General features: G+C 45.6%; 1 protein-coding gene across 1 annotated transcript; it reads left to right on the top strand.

Moving 5' to 3' along the window:
• Positions 1–4,572: 4,572 nt before the first annotated feature.
• On the top strand, positions 4,573–13,846 carry pdxp (pyridoxal (pyridoxine, vitamin B6) phosphatase). Its single transcript, XM_084325225.1, has 2 exons — positions 4,573–5,371; positions 11,335–13,846. The coding sequence occupies exons 1-2, from the start codon at positions 4,747–4,749 to the stop codon at positions 11,685–11,687; spliced, it is 978 nt and encodes a 325-aa protein (XP_084181351.1). The 5' UTR covers positions 4,573–4,746; the 3' UTR covers positions 11,688–13,846.
• The last annotated feature ends 9 nt before the right edge of the window (positions 13,847–13,855 follow it).

Raw genomic sequence — 13,855 nt, 5'->3', positions numbered from 1 at the left:
GTAAATGTCTTGGAGAGTGGGAAGCCCACCTTCAATTGTGCGTTCGGCTGAACGGGCCACTCTCTGTAGTCTGCTGCGGTCTTGTGCAGTGCCCAAGTTCCCAAACCAGGAGGTGATATTGCCAGTCAGGATGCTTTCTATTGTGCATGAGTGGAAGTTCTTGAGGATCTTCTGACTCACGTTGAACTTCCTTAAGCACCTAAGGAAGTAGAGGCGTTGTCTTGCCTTCTTGATAACACTGTCAATGTGTGTGGTCCATGTCAAGTCCTCGGATATGTGGACTCCGAGGTACTTAAAACTGTTCACTCTCTCAACCGGTGCCCCGTCGATGCTGAGGGGGCTGTAGTCCCTGACCCCGACCTCCTAAAGTCCACAATCATCTCCTTTGTTTTGCTGACGTTCAGGGAGAGGCTGTTCTCTTGACACCATCCCGCTAGAACCTTAACCTCTTCCAGGTAGGCCCTCTCGTCGTTTGCAGAGATCAGGCCCACCACTACTGTGTCGTCAGCAAATTTTATGATTGTGTTGTTGTTCCGCTGTGCCACACAGTCATGTGTGTACAGGGAGTGGAGGAGGGGACTCAGTCAGGACACAGCCCTGGGGGGCCCCTATGTTGAGAGTGATGGATGAGGAGGTGCAGTTGCCTGCTCTCACCACCTGGGGTCTGCCCATCAGGAAGTCCAAGACCCACTGGCAGAGGTCATAGTTCAAGCCCGGGTCCCTGAGCTTGGCTATGAGTTTGGAGGGGACTATGGGGTCACAGTGGTGTCAGGAGAACTGCCTCTCCCTGAACGTCAGCAAAACAAAAGAGATGATTGTGGACTTCAGGAGGTCGGGGGTCAAGGACTACAGCCCCCTCAGCATCGACGGGGCACCAGTTGAGAGAGTGAACAGTTTCAAGTACCTCGGAGCCCACATATCCGAGGACTTGACATGGACCACACACATTGACAGTGTTGTGAAGAAGGCACGACAACGCCTCTACTTCCTCAGGCGCCTAAGGAAGTTCCAAGTCAGTCAGAAGATCCTTAGGAACTTCTACTCATGTACAATAGAGAGCATCCTGACCGGCAACATCACCTCCTGGTTTGGGAATAGCACTGCACAAGACCGTAGCAGACTACAAAGAGTGACACGTTCAGCCGAACGCACAATTAGAGGGGGGCTTCCCACCCTCCAGAACATTTACAACAAGCGGTGCAAGGGGAAGGCTAAGAGAATTATTAAGGACTCGAGCCACCCGAACAACTGCCTCTTTGAACTGCTGCCGTCAGGCAAGCGATACCGGAGTCTTATGGCGAGCACAGAAAGACTCAGAAGGAGCTTCTATCCCCAGGCCATCAGGCTGCTAAACGAACAATAATCGCTAAACGAACAATAATCACTATGCAACAACCATCAAATGCACACAGCACACACACCCACACGCACACACACACTCACTCAAACAAACAACACACTGCAGCACCCACTCTCCACACTTTAGATCACACAAACACACTTACACTTTATATTTATTGATAAAGGATTTGCACTACAACTCGTACACCTACTGTGAATTGTACCTAAACTGCACCTCGTCCATTTATGCCTTGCACTATATAGTATTGTATATTAGTACACTGCACAGTATTGTATATTGTATGGTAACTACGTCTACGAACATTGTACATATGTCTAAACTGAACACTGTGACCTCTTTTTTTTCTTCTAATTTTTACTATGTTTTTATTTCATACTTATCTTGTCATGCACAGTCTCTGGAGCGCAACAGTAAGAAGCATTTTGTACAAAAGTATTCTGTACTTCTGTATGACAACTATTAAAGAAACTTGAACTTGAAACTATGGTATTGAATGCTGAGCTGTAGTCGATGAATAGCATTCTCACATAGTTCCCCTGCCTCTTGTCCAGGTGTGATGCTGCTGTGTGCAGCACATGGGCTATGGCGTCCTCCGTGGACCTGTTGGGGCGGTATGCAAATTGCAGGGGGTCCAGGTTGATGGGGAGGGAGGAACAGATGTAGCATCCGAGGTTGGTGGCAGAGTCTCTTGTGGACAGCCTTTGCAGAATAACTCAAGGCACACCATAGATCTTGCAGATGAATCTCTCTGTTGATGTCACAAGATCTTCTGTGAAAGGGCCCTTCCCAAGGCCAGCAAGATCAGTGTGATGGTGCTTGAACACCTGCCAGGCTGTTTTCTTTCCGTGACCACTGAACTGGGACACACTGTCACATCCGGTGAGGGCATGGAAGGCAAGGATTGTGTCCAGTTGATCATCAGATAGTAGCTTTCTAATGTCATGTACTGGAAAATATTTTGGATCCTTCGATGTCCCAGCTTTCATGTAGAGATGCGTACATCGGATTCTGTCATAGTGAGCCAAGAGTAGAAGCAGCACATCTGTGTCACGCGCTGACACAACGATTGTTTCCACTGGAGCCTGGATGAGAAAATCAGACGTGTATCAGCTTCCTCATGGTCAGCACTCAGAGAGGAGACTTCAAGATCTGGATCTGTTGACTTGACAGTTGTCCCTTCAGCAAACCTCTCTGATACTACAACTACAGGTTCATCATCCGGGCTGTGCTCTATCAGGTGGTTTGAGAGTAGTTGAGCGATATCTGATTTGTTGTCTTCAAGGGCCATGAAGCTCGACCAATCGGCAGGAAGTGGAACAGACTTGTTTTTGATTTCACGACGTACTGGCCTGTGGCGCTGTTTGCGTTTCACCCTTGTGCCTGTTTTGATGGATTGGTCATGGTATCTGTCAAAGACGACATCTACTCTCTGGTATTTTGCTCCCATCTTCAACACGGTGTCAGTGAACTTGTTGGCATAGTCACCAAATGTTGTAGTGTCAGGTGGCTTTCCGAGTGCCATTACCAGAGCTTGGCCATCAATGACCAGGCAGCTGGGTCCCTGAAGGGTAAGATCTGCAGGGGTTTTAACTTGTTTCGTCAGTATATTTGCTAACACAGACTTGTTGGTGGAATGTAGACTCCCGTTAGTTGTGGCCAGAGATGGCGAGATGGGCATGAGCTCATGCTGGAGGATATTGTCAAGGTCTATACCTTACGACCTGCTCTGTAAGCTGTGATGAGCATTTGTAGAATCTGCCTGTCCACTTTGATGGTGTTTTGCTTGTTCTTGGAAAGTTGCACAACTTCATACAAAGAGGCAAATGTCTTTGGCTTTGTTCTTTCGAATGGGTGATTTCAGGTTCAGGTGCTGGTCACTATCTGGAGGTTCACACAAACGTTTGTCCACAAACATGTTCAGTTGTGCCTGTCCAAGGTGTTCTGCGCCAAGTATGGATTCTTGAATCTCCGGTGTGACTACGTCCTTGTTGATGTATGTAAGAAAACTTACAAAAGCACATTTAATTCAGGTTTGTACCTTGTGTAGTCACACTTAACTCATTAAGCCCCACCATTTATTTTTTGAAAATTCGCCTAAAACAGCATGCTTACATTAAAATGCTTATATATCCAGATTTATAAGAGCTACTTGCATAAACTTGGTACCTGAAGAAAGCTAAGACTTGGGGGATTCTAATGTTGGTGTCCAACACTGTACAGTTATTACCAAATTGCTGTAGTATTCCTGCAAACACTGAAGAAATGTCATTTTTTGTATCCTCACCTATACAAAGATTACAGTTAGACAGTCAAAAACACCCTGTTACTCATGGTTGCACCCCAGCTATATTCCTACTTTCTTCCTCCATAGGTGCAGATGTTCTGTGCAAACTTTCATGTCAGTAGAATAAAAACTGTGGGTTTAGCACCTGTTTTTGTGGATAGAGGGCCTGGTGCTGGCGGCCATGTTGGATTTCTCAATTTTGAGGCCTTATTTTACATTTTTGAGCTTAGTATACAGCAGATTTGGATTCAGCACCCCTTAATACCCCTAGAAATGTTGTGTACCAAAAATAAACACGAAATGGATGATGAATTGAAAATGGGGGACCCTGATGTAAACAAGACGAAAGTCTTTCTCTGGTCTGCATCCCCTTAACAATTGTATGTATTGAGCTGTACTGTACTGTACCCATTCTGCAATCTGTTAATAAACTTTTCAATCAATCAATCAACCAATGCCTTCAGCACTTTATACAAGCACATTTTCTGAAATTCTGCCTTGTCTAGTGGTATATAAATAACTTATTCTACATGGTAGGCCAAAGATGTCGTTTTATTCGTGCGTTTCTATCCGAATCTGAATCGGATACGAGCTAATTTAGCTATAGTTAGTGTCCTCTTAAATGAATGATTCAACGCGCAAATGCCTGTGCGCGCAATAATAGGCATATAGGCTATGTGTGTGCCAGTCAGAAGAACCAGCACAAATGTAATTTTGCAAATCAATGTTGCAAAGAAAACAGTAACCATCGATCAACAGTGGTGACACAGTGGGTCCCCTCTCGTCTTATTGGATAGCACGGAGTGAGGGGCGGGTCTCATAAAGCTACGGGCCAATGACATGAATAGAACGAGTGTTACGTCGGGTGGCCCTGGCGACGTTGTATCCGCCCCCCCCCCTGTGTGAGATCACTGCGGGAGATGGAACCGCTGAGAGATTATTTACACACATCATCCAGCAGACTTCGTACCATCACCACCATATATTAATTTCTCACACAATATACACCTGAATAATTGGCAGTGAAAGCGTGTTCGCCCGTTGCATTCGTACGGCCGGTAGGTAGGTAGGTAGGTTGGGTGTTGACACAGCGTGCAGGATGGCAGCAGCAGGGGCGGTGAGGAGCCGGGGGAGCTGCTCCCAGATCAGGGGCCCCCAGCTCCGGGAGCTGCTCGACTCCAAGCGCAGCGTCCTGTTCGACTGCGACGGCGTCATCTGGAACGGCGAGACGGTGGTGGCGGGCGCGCCGGAGGTGGTGACGCTGCTGAAGCGGCAGGGCAAACGGGTCTTCTTCGTCACTAACAATTGCACCAGGCCCAGGGCGAACTACGTGACGAAGTTCTCCCGGCTGGGCTTCGCGGACGTCGCGGAGGAGGAGATCTTCAGCTCGGCGTACTGCTCCGCGGCGTACCTGCGGGACGTGGCCCAGGTGGTGCAGCGGCCGGGCGGGGGCAAGGTGTATGTGATCGGCTGCCCCGGGGTGGTGCAGGAGCTGCAGGAGGCCGGGGTGCCCATGGTGGAGGAGGACGCCGAGGCGCCGACGGGGACCATCTACGACTACCCCTTGGACCCTGATGTCAGGGCAGTGTTGGTTGGCTATGACGAGACGTTCAACTTCGTAAAGCTGGCCAAGGCCTGCTGCTATTTACAAAAGCCAGAGTGCCTGTTTCTAGCCACCGACCCGGACCCCTGGCACCCACTGCGAGGAGGAAGGGTAACTCCAGGTAAGAAGCTTGTCCTAGTCGTAACCAGCATCTTCCACAACTTGTGGGGCCCAGCCCAGGTAGCCAGTATGGGGAATACTGGTGTCAAGGGTGGTTAATAATAATTAAAGAGAGATATTTGGTTTTTCCTATGAGGGACCTGGGTTCGAATCCAGGTGGGTTACAGTGGTGCTGTGTCCTGGATAGGTTTATCTGTGGGGTGGCAGAGTAGGCCATGCTCTCAGTTGTTGTAAGCTGTTTATAACTCAACACACAAGTTCCAAGGGCATAATGAGCAAGACACCTTATTTTCATGACATATCAGTTGCAGCTTGGCGCCTCTGTTTTGGCTTAGAGGGCACAGTTATGGAACGGTGTGTGCTTTATTCAAATTACAAGAGAGATTGTTGGTGTGACAGTTATGGAACGGTGTGTGCTTTATTCAAATTACAAGAGAGATTGTTGGTGTGACACTTCACCCTAGAACATCTCTGGGTAACACAAGCAGGAAGCCCTGTTTGGTGTTCATTCCTGGCTGTAAAGAGCACATCATGCTGTAGACACCTGTTGGTAAACATGTCAGAGAGAAATGCCTCGTCAGCAGCAGAGCTCGGTGCGTGTTTGTTGGGAATACAAGGCATTCTGTTTCTATGTTGTCGTCTATACTGTTATTGTTTACCAGCTCAGTACTGGAAAACAGTCCCTGTCCGTCACTGGAAACCCTTTCTGAATGTGGGGCTCAATAATAACAGGGTGGGTGAGCAGTTTAATATTCTGGATCAACACAAACACCTGACCTGACAGGTGTACAGGACATTCTATAGTCAATATGGGCAGCGGTGGTCTAAAGGTTAGAGAAGGGGCCTTGTGACCGGAAGGTCGCAGGATCAGTCACCCGGACCGTCAGGAAAAATCTGAGCAGGGGGAAGTGAATTAATAACTCTCTCCTGTCACTCAATACACCAACTGCTGAAGTGCCTTTGAGCAAGGCACTTAACCCCCAACTGTTCCAGTGGAGCTGCTCAGTGGCAACAGTGTCAGACTGTGGTTGTACTGGACAGCTCCTAGTGGTCAACAGTGTCAGACTGTGGTTGTACTGGACAGCTCCTAGTGGTCAACAGTGTCAGACATCAGACTGTGGTTGTACTGGGCAGCTCCTAGTGGTCAACAGTGTCAGACTGTGGTTGTACTGGACAGCTCCTAGTGGTCAACAGTGTCAGACTGTGGTTGTACTGGACAGCTCCTAGTGGTCAACAGTGTCAGACTGTGGTTGTACTGGGCAGCTCCTAGTGGTCAACAGTGTCAGACTGTGGTTGTACTGGTCAGCTCCTAGTGGTCAACAGTGTCAGACTGTGGTTGTACTGGTCAGCTCCTAGTGGTAAACAGTGTCAGACTGTGGTTGTACTGGACAGCTCCTAGTGGTCAACAGTGTCAGACTGTGGTTGTACTGGACACACAGCTCCTAGTGGTCAACAGTGTCAGACTGTGGTTGTACTGGACAGCTCCTAGTGGTCAACAGTGTCAGACTGTGGTTGTACTGCACAGCTCCCTGGTGTGAATGTATGTAACAGTGTGAGAGGGCTGGGCAATTAATCGGAAAAAAATCGCGATCTCGATTCATAGTCCTATGCAATCAGATTTCTAAATTATATTTAAAAAAAAAATGTTTTCATTTTAATTTCTTTTTACTTTACTTTTTTTTAAATGATGTGACAATTCTGACTTGAGTTATTTTGTATGTTACAAGAGACGTAAGTTTAAGTCAAGCACTTTCATAAATGTTATGTTGTTTAAAGGGGAACTATTTTACTATTTCTTTCACTATTTTGGGCACTTTTACACAATTCCTGTGAGTCTATGGAACACCTCTGTAATATATATATTTTTTTTATTCATTGTTTTGTATTTCTAATCAAGTCCTCAAAAACAGCATTTTTCTACCTCAAGATCTCGAGCTGTTTTGAGCTGATGTGGACTGGGGTGCAGGTGCTGGTGCCTGAGGAGCCACATTAACATGCAGCAGTGACTATATGACATCACATATAGGCACATTTTCAAACGACTCAGTTCAGTGAGGGTGAATATTGTGAGAGGAGAATTGGAAGAATGCGCCAATATGAGAATTTTGAGACATAGATCATATTAATATAAGTTCACATAGCTAGGAAACAATGCTAAACACTCAAAAAGGCCATTTATAAGATAGTTCCCCTTTAAGAAAGAGTGCAATAAATGATTATTTAATTGAAAAAATAAGAATCGTGTGAGAGAATCGTGATCTCAATTCTTAGAGAGAAAAATCGTGATTCACATTTTAGCAAGAATCGCCCAGCCCTGAGGTGAGACCTGTCATAGACCCACTAGGTGATACCTGTCCGGCTGCTAGACCCACCAGGTGAGACCTGTCCTAGACCCACTAGGTGAGACCTGTCATAGACCCACTAGGTGATACCTGTCCGGCTGCTAGACCCACCAGGTGAGACCTGTCCTAGACCCACTAGGTGAGACCTGTCCTCCCACTAGGTGATATCTGTCCTGCTAGACCCACTAGGTGTGACCGGTCCTAGACCCACTAGGTGAGACCGGTCCTAGACCCACTAGGTGAGACCTGTCCTAGACCCACTAGGTGAGACCTGTCATAGACCCACTAGGTGAGACCTGTCATAGACCCACTAGGTGAGACCTGTCCTAGACCCACTAGGTGAGACCGGTCCTAGACCCACTAGGTGAGACCTGTCATAGACCCACTAGGTGAGACCTGTCCTAGACCCACTAGGTGAGACCTGTCATAGACCCACTAGGTGAGACCTGTCCTAGACCCACTAGGTGAGACCGGTCCTAGACCCACTAGGTGAGACCTGTCATAGACCCACACTAGGTGAGACCTGTCATAGACCCACTAGGTGAGACCTGTCCTAGACCCACTAGGTGAGACCTGTCATAGACCCACTAGGTGAGACCTGTCATAGACCCACTAGGTGAGACCTGTCATAGACCCACTAGGTGAGACCTGTCATAGACCCACTAGGTGAGACCTTGTCATAGACCCACTAGGTGAGACCTTGTCATAGACCCACTAGGTGAGACCTGTCCTGCTAGACCCACTAGGTGAGACCTGTCATCGACCCACTAGGTGAGACCTGTCCTGCTAGACCCACTAGGTGAGACCGGTCCTAGACCCACTAGGTGAGAACGGTCTTAGGTCGCTTTCACACAGGGGCTGTTTGGTCCGGACTTTCGGACCAGAATTCGATAGTCCGGTTTTTCGGGTTTGTGTGAATGCGCGTCGAACTCGGTTCGCAGACCAAACATGCAAACTCTGGTCCGCCTGAAAACGTCGGTCTCGGTTCGCTTCATCGGACCAAACGCGGACCAAATATAGGAAGTGATTATTATTACCACTGCTCGCAGCACTCACTGCAAAACAAGCACACTGCATCTATCTCTCTATCTATCTATCTATCTATCTATATATCTATATATCTAACTGTGCATCTTGGGAAGAAGGAAGAAAAAACGCGGCTTATTATTATTACCGAGGCGCACGGCATTGGATCAATGGATCAATGCCACGTCAATACTCGCCTCAGCTGATCTGGAGGGCTCGCAGTCCACACACAGACACACACACACGCGCGCACGCACACACAGGCTCGCAGCCACACACACATTTCCACTGTCCAATAGACGAGCGCCCTTTTCGACCGTGTGACATTGTTCAGATAGTTCGGTGCGCCTGACAGATTGCTATGTGAACGCAGGCGAACCAAATGAAGAATGCAACAATGTTGCAACTTCACCACCAGAACCGCACCGAGTCCACCAAAACTATATGTGAAAGCGACCAGACCCACTAGGTGAGACCGGTCCTAGACCCACTAGGTGAGACCGGTCCTAGACCCACTAGGTGAGACCTGTCCTAGACCCAGTAGGTGAGACCTGTCGTAGACCCACTAGGTGAGAGAAGTTGCCCCATTTTAATAAAGTTGTATTGTGGGTTATATGCTTCCTCTTTATTAGACTCTAATTGGCCTTTGACTTAAATTGGGAGGTGCGTGTAACTAACAACATTCAGCGAAAGTGGAACAAGCCACATTGTTTCAGGGGTTTCCACAACTCCACATTCTTGCAGTGGAATATTCTGTCATTGTTACAACTAAATAATAGATTATTTGGTTTTGTTAACTGTTACTGTTATCGGTTTTGTATATTATAGGCGTTATTCTTGGCTGAAAGAAGGAGCACGTTCAGTGTTAGACTCCCTAGATGCAACACTGAATGGCACAGGAAGTCCTTCATTCCGACAGCCATTAGACTCTATAATGCATCACTGTGCGCATCACTGAGCACAGGGTGACAGTACAGCCTGGCGAAATCTTCCTGGATACTTTAAAATTGTACACTTCTCACAATCTTCCTGGACACTTTTCACTTTACATTTTCACACTTAGTTATTACTGTACATCTTACTGTATATTTAAGATTTTAGAATGTATATACATACCAGAATGTTTATCCCGGACCGTATTTTATTCTTATTTTTTTATATTATTATATTCTTATTCCTATTTTAGTCCTATTGACTACCTAAATGTTTATTGTTGTTCAATGTGAGCAATCTGTAGTGCCGAATTTCCCTCTGGATTATTAAAGGATTTACATTCTATTCCAGGGTTTCCCATTAATTACCTAGACTGTGGCGGCCCGCCACAGTTGTATAATGAACCAAAAAAAAATCGTATATATAAAAAAAGTTTGCCAATAGGGATGTATCAGTAGTATTGGCAGTGGTAGTAGTCGTAATAGTAATCCACTATATTTTTTTATTTTCTAAAAAAGAAACCAGTTCAACACAGGTAACCACTTTTGCTTCATTTCTTTGATGGCTCAAAGCAGTGGTTCCAAACCTCTCCTCGGGGCACCCCAGCCGTTCCATGTATTTGTTAAATTCCACCACCAGCACATCTGATTAAACTAATAAAGGGTTAGTTAAGTTGAATCAGGTGTGCTGGTGGTGGAATTTAACAAATACATGGAACGGCTGGGGTGCTTCGAGGAGAGGATTGGGAAGCTCTAGTCGATTTTGTGTTTTGAGCACAAACTTCATCATAGATCTAGCCTCTTTATTTTGCTCTCAAAGTGCACCAGATTGATGCATTTAACTTTAAAATGGGGGGTCGGAGGTTCACCCCCCATAGTCTCTGAAAATCCTGTGGGAAACACTGTATTCTATTCTATTACACACGAGTTCAGTGTATAGTTGTCACAGTCTAGGTAAAAAAAAGTCTGAAAAAGACAAATCAACGTAAAGTATTTCAAATTAGGATTACGAAGCTCTTGATCAAACAGTCGATGCCTCAGACGAAGAACCATCTGTCCGCTTCACGTTTTCAGAGGAACAATTATGTGTTCATTCATAGTTAAAGACAGTACATTTACATTTACATTTAGTCATTTAGCTGACGCTTTTATCCAAAGCGACTTACAAGTTCTGTACGACAAGCCATCAGGAAGGGCACAACTCTATCAGCTGAGTAACAATGTTCATCAAAGTGTTGAGTGCTACAGTAGAGGTTGTGTACTTTATAATCTAAAAATGGTAAATTAGAGTGTTGTGTTCATTAATAGTTAAATACAGTAGAGGTTGAGTACTTTATTATCTAAATATGGCAAGTTAGAGTGTTGTGTTCATTCATAGTTAGACAGTAGAAGTTGACTACTTTATTATCTCAACATGGTAAGTTAGTGTTGTGTTCATTCATAGTTAAAGACAGTAGAGGCTGATTACTTTCTGGTGATATATACGGTATCACATTCACACCTCCTAGTGATTTGGATTGATTCTAAAACTGCAAATACATGGGCTGTCCAATTTATTTGTGTGACTTATAATGGTTCTTCAGTGCAAGGGTTCAGTTATTCGGACACGTCTCTATACTTCATAACTGATTCCCGAGGTGACGTCTCACTCTCTCGTCCCCCAGGTTCAGGAAGCCTCACGGCGGCGGTGGAGACGGCCAGCGGCAGGACGGCCACGGTGATCGGGAAGCCCAGCCGCTTCATGTTCGAGTGCATCGCCAGCCAGTTCGGCCTGGACCCGGCCCAGTCCCTCATGGTGGGCGACCGGCTGGAGACGGACATCCTGTTCGGAGCCAACTGTGGCCTGGACACCCTGCTCACCCTCACCGGGGTGTCCACCATGGAGGAGGCACTGGAGTACAAACACAGCCAGGACCCCGAGAGGACGGACTTCGTGCCCGACTACGTGGTGGACACCATCGCCGACTTCATCCGCGCGTATGAGGAAAATGAGGAAGAGGAGGAGGAGGAGGGCTGAGGGGCTCAGGGGGGAAGGAAGAGTTTACAACTGACGCTGTGCCCGTGCTTAGAAACCTGGACATATCAAGAGAAGGTAGTGGTCTGTGTAGCAACGTTACTGGAGATGCTGTTATGTTATGCAGTCATTCAATGAAAGGTGCTATGAAAGTCCTCGTGAAGCGCCATAAGCGCTTTACCATAAGCATGGTCATCTTATTTCTCATAAAAGGATATGAGAGGAGATTGGTGAAGCACGAACTGAACTAATCTGTCTATGCATGCCTCTGGCAAGTGGTAGTCATGACGCATCAGAAGCATTTCAGAACACTTCAAGACCTAACGGAGAGGTGCTATGGGGCAGTTTAATTGGGAATGGGAGGGGACACTAAATCCCTTAGTTTAAACTAAATTAAACCCTTGTCGCTGAAGAACCATAGAACTATGTCTGGAATTTCTTTGGACAGCTCATTTACAGTAGTAAGTCAATCTAAATCACTAAATCACCACTTGTGACATATCGCAAGAAAGTACTCAACCGTTACTTTGACTATGAATGAACACAACACTACCATCGTTAGATAATAAAGTACTCGACGCCTACTGTCTTTTAATATGAATGAACACAAAACTCTTAACACCATCTTTAGATAATAAAGTACTGAACCTCTATGAAAACGTTATATGGTTCTTCATCCAAGGTACGCCATTAATTCCCCTTGCTACTTGTGTGTACAGTACATCATCAGTCCAGTTACATTTCTTAACAAATTGCCCACTGGATTTTGTCATTGATACATGATAAGTAGTCTGTCCTGCATCCTGCCCTGTGATCGTTTTTGCTTGTCACAGGCACAGTCACATGGCCACCCCTTGTCTCAGTCATTAACAGCCAAGCTGTTTCATAAAAAGAAGAAACCGTGATATTACAACCCTTATGCAACACATTCTTCTTCGTCGTTCATCGTGTCAGTGGTAAATGTGACTGTATGACAGTTGCTCAGTGTCATACTCTGTCGGATTTGTATCAGAAGTCCTTTGCCAATGCTTCTGTTCATTATTTGACACCCGTAACCATATCAAGGTAGATCTTGCACATGACGTGCCGTGTCAGATTAGTTGAGAAGACATCAAAGCGTGCCAAACGGTGAAATGTTTTGGTGGATCTGAATACTCAATGCCAAACCTTCAAATGATGATATTAAAGGGATAATTCAGATTTTTGGACATAAGTGGTATGAAATACTTGCTAGTAGTTTAGTTGATGCAGTGCCATTCGCCTACTCACTAAGTCCTGTGATCCGGAGCGAACCAGGAAGCTTCAAACAGGCAGCAAACGGGCTTGGTGCATTTCCCATGCTCGATTCATGTTGGAACAAACCCCAGAGCATAGTAACTGCATCATGCTGGGACCAGTTCCAACTCGCTCTGCTCTGAAGAAGAGGAAATAAACAAGGCCTTCGGTTTTCTGTTGTGACTGGTTAAAAGTAAAACCTCTGTAGGTTATGGTGTGGATTAACACTTTTGACCACGTTTGCTGCCTGTCTGAAGCCTCCAGGTTTGCTCCGAACCAGCCCAGAACTCAGACCACAGGACCAGACATTGCATCAACTAAACCACTAGCAAGTATTTATTAATACCACTTAATGTCTAAAAATATCCCTGAACTATCCCTTTTAAGCAGCAATATGTATCGCTTCAATATGAAAGAAATTACAATTTTAACAATGTGAAATCGCAGTGAAATGAGACATGGGGCTACATTTTTAAGCCGTTTAAATTATGGAATATTTAAAGTTTCACACGTGTTTAGCTAGAACCAGCTTATAACAGTGATCGAGGACGAGGCACCTTAAAGATCATGTTCAATGCTTGTGTCTCCTGTCTACTGGTTGCTAAGAAGTGTGGATTTGACCACGGTCAATGTTGTAGTGGAATATCATTTGGAAGAGATTTTGATCCCTATCCTTTTCAGTTAGCTAGAGATTGTACTGAAGTATTTTACTTCAACTACTTTTCATACTGTAGATCAAAGTACCTACTTCAATGGAATGCCAAATATGTGTACTTAGACAATATACATCACGCATAATTGCAAAATTAGGTTTGACTTGTACATGAGTGGATGTAGTGCCAATTAGCATTTTGTTTTTTTAATTAAACTCCTGCTTTGTATCGGTTTCATGCGTT

This window comes from Notolepis coatsorum (genome assembly GCF_963971535.1).
Source record: "Notolepis coatsorum genome assembly, chromosome: 11".
NCBI lineage: Eukaryota > Metazoa > Chordata > Actinopteri > Aulopiformes > Paralepididae > Notolepis > Notolepis coatsorum.
The sequence above is the reverse complement of the archived record's forward strand: the minus strand, read 5'-3'. Positions and strand labels throughout refer to the sequence as shown.

Coding starts and splice junctions, on each gene's coding strand:
- pdxp (XM_084325225.1), top strand. CDS start 4,747: ATGGCAGCAGCAGGGGCGGTGAGGAGCCGGGGGAGCTGCTCCCAGATC. Junction 5,372..11,334: donor AGGAGGAAGGGTAACTCCAG/GTAAGAAGCTTG, acceptor CTCGTCCCCCAG/GTTCAGGAAGCCTCACGGCG.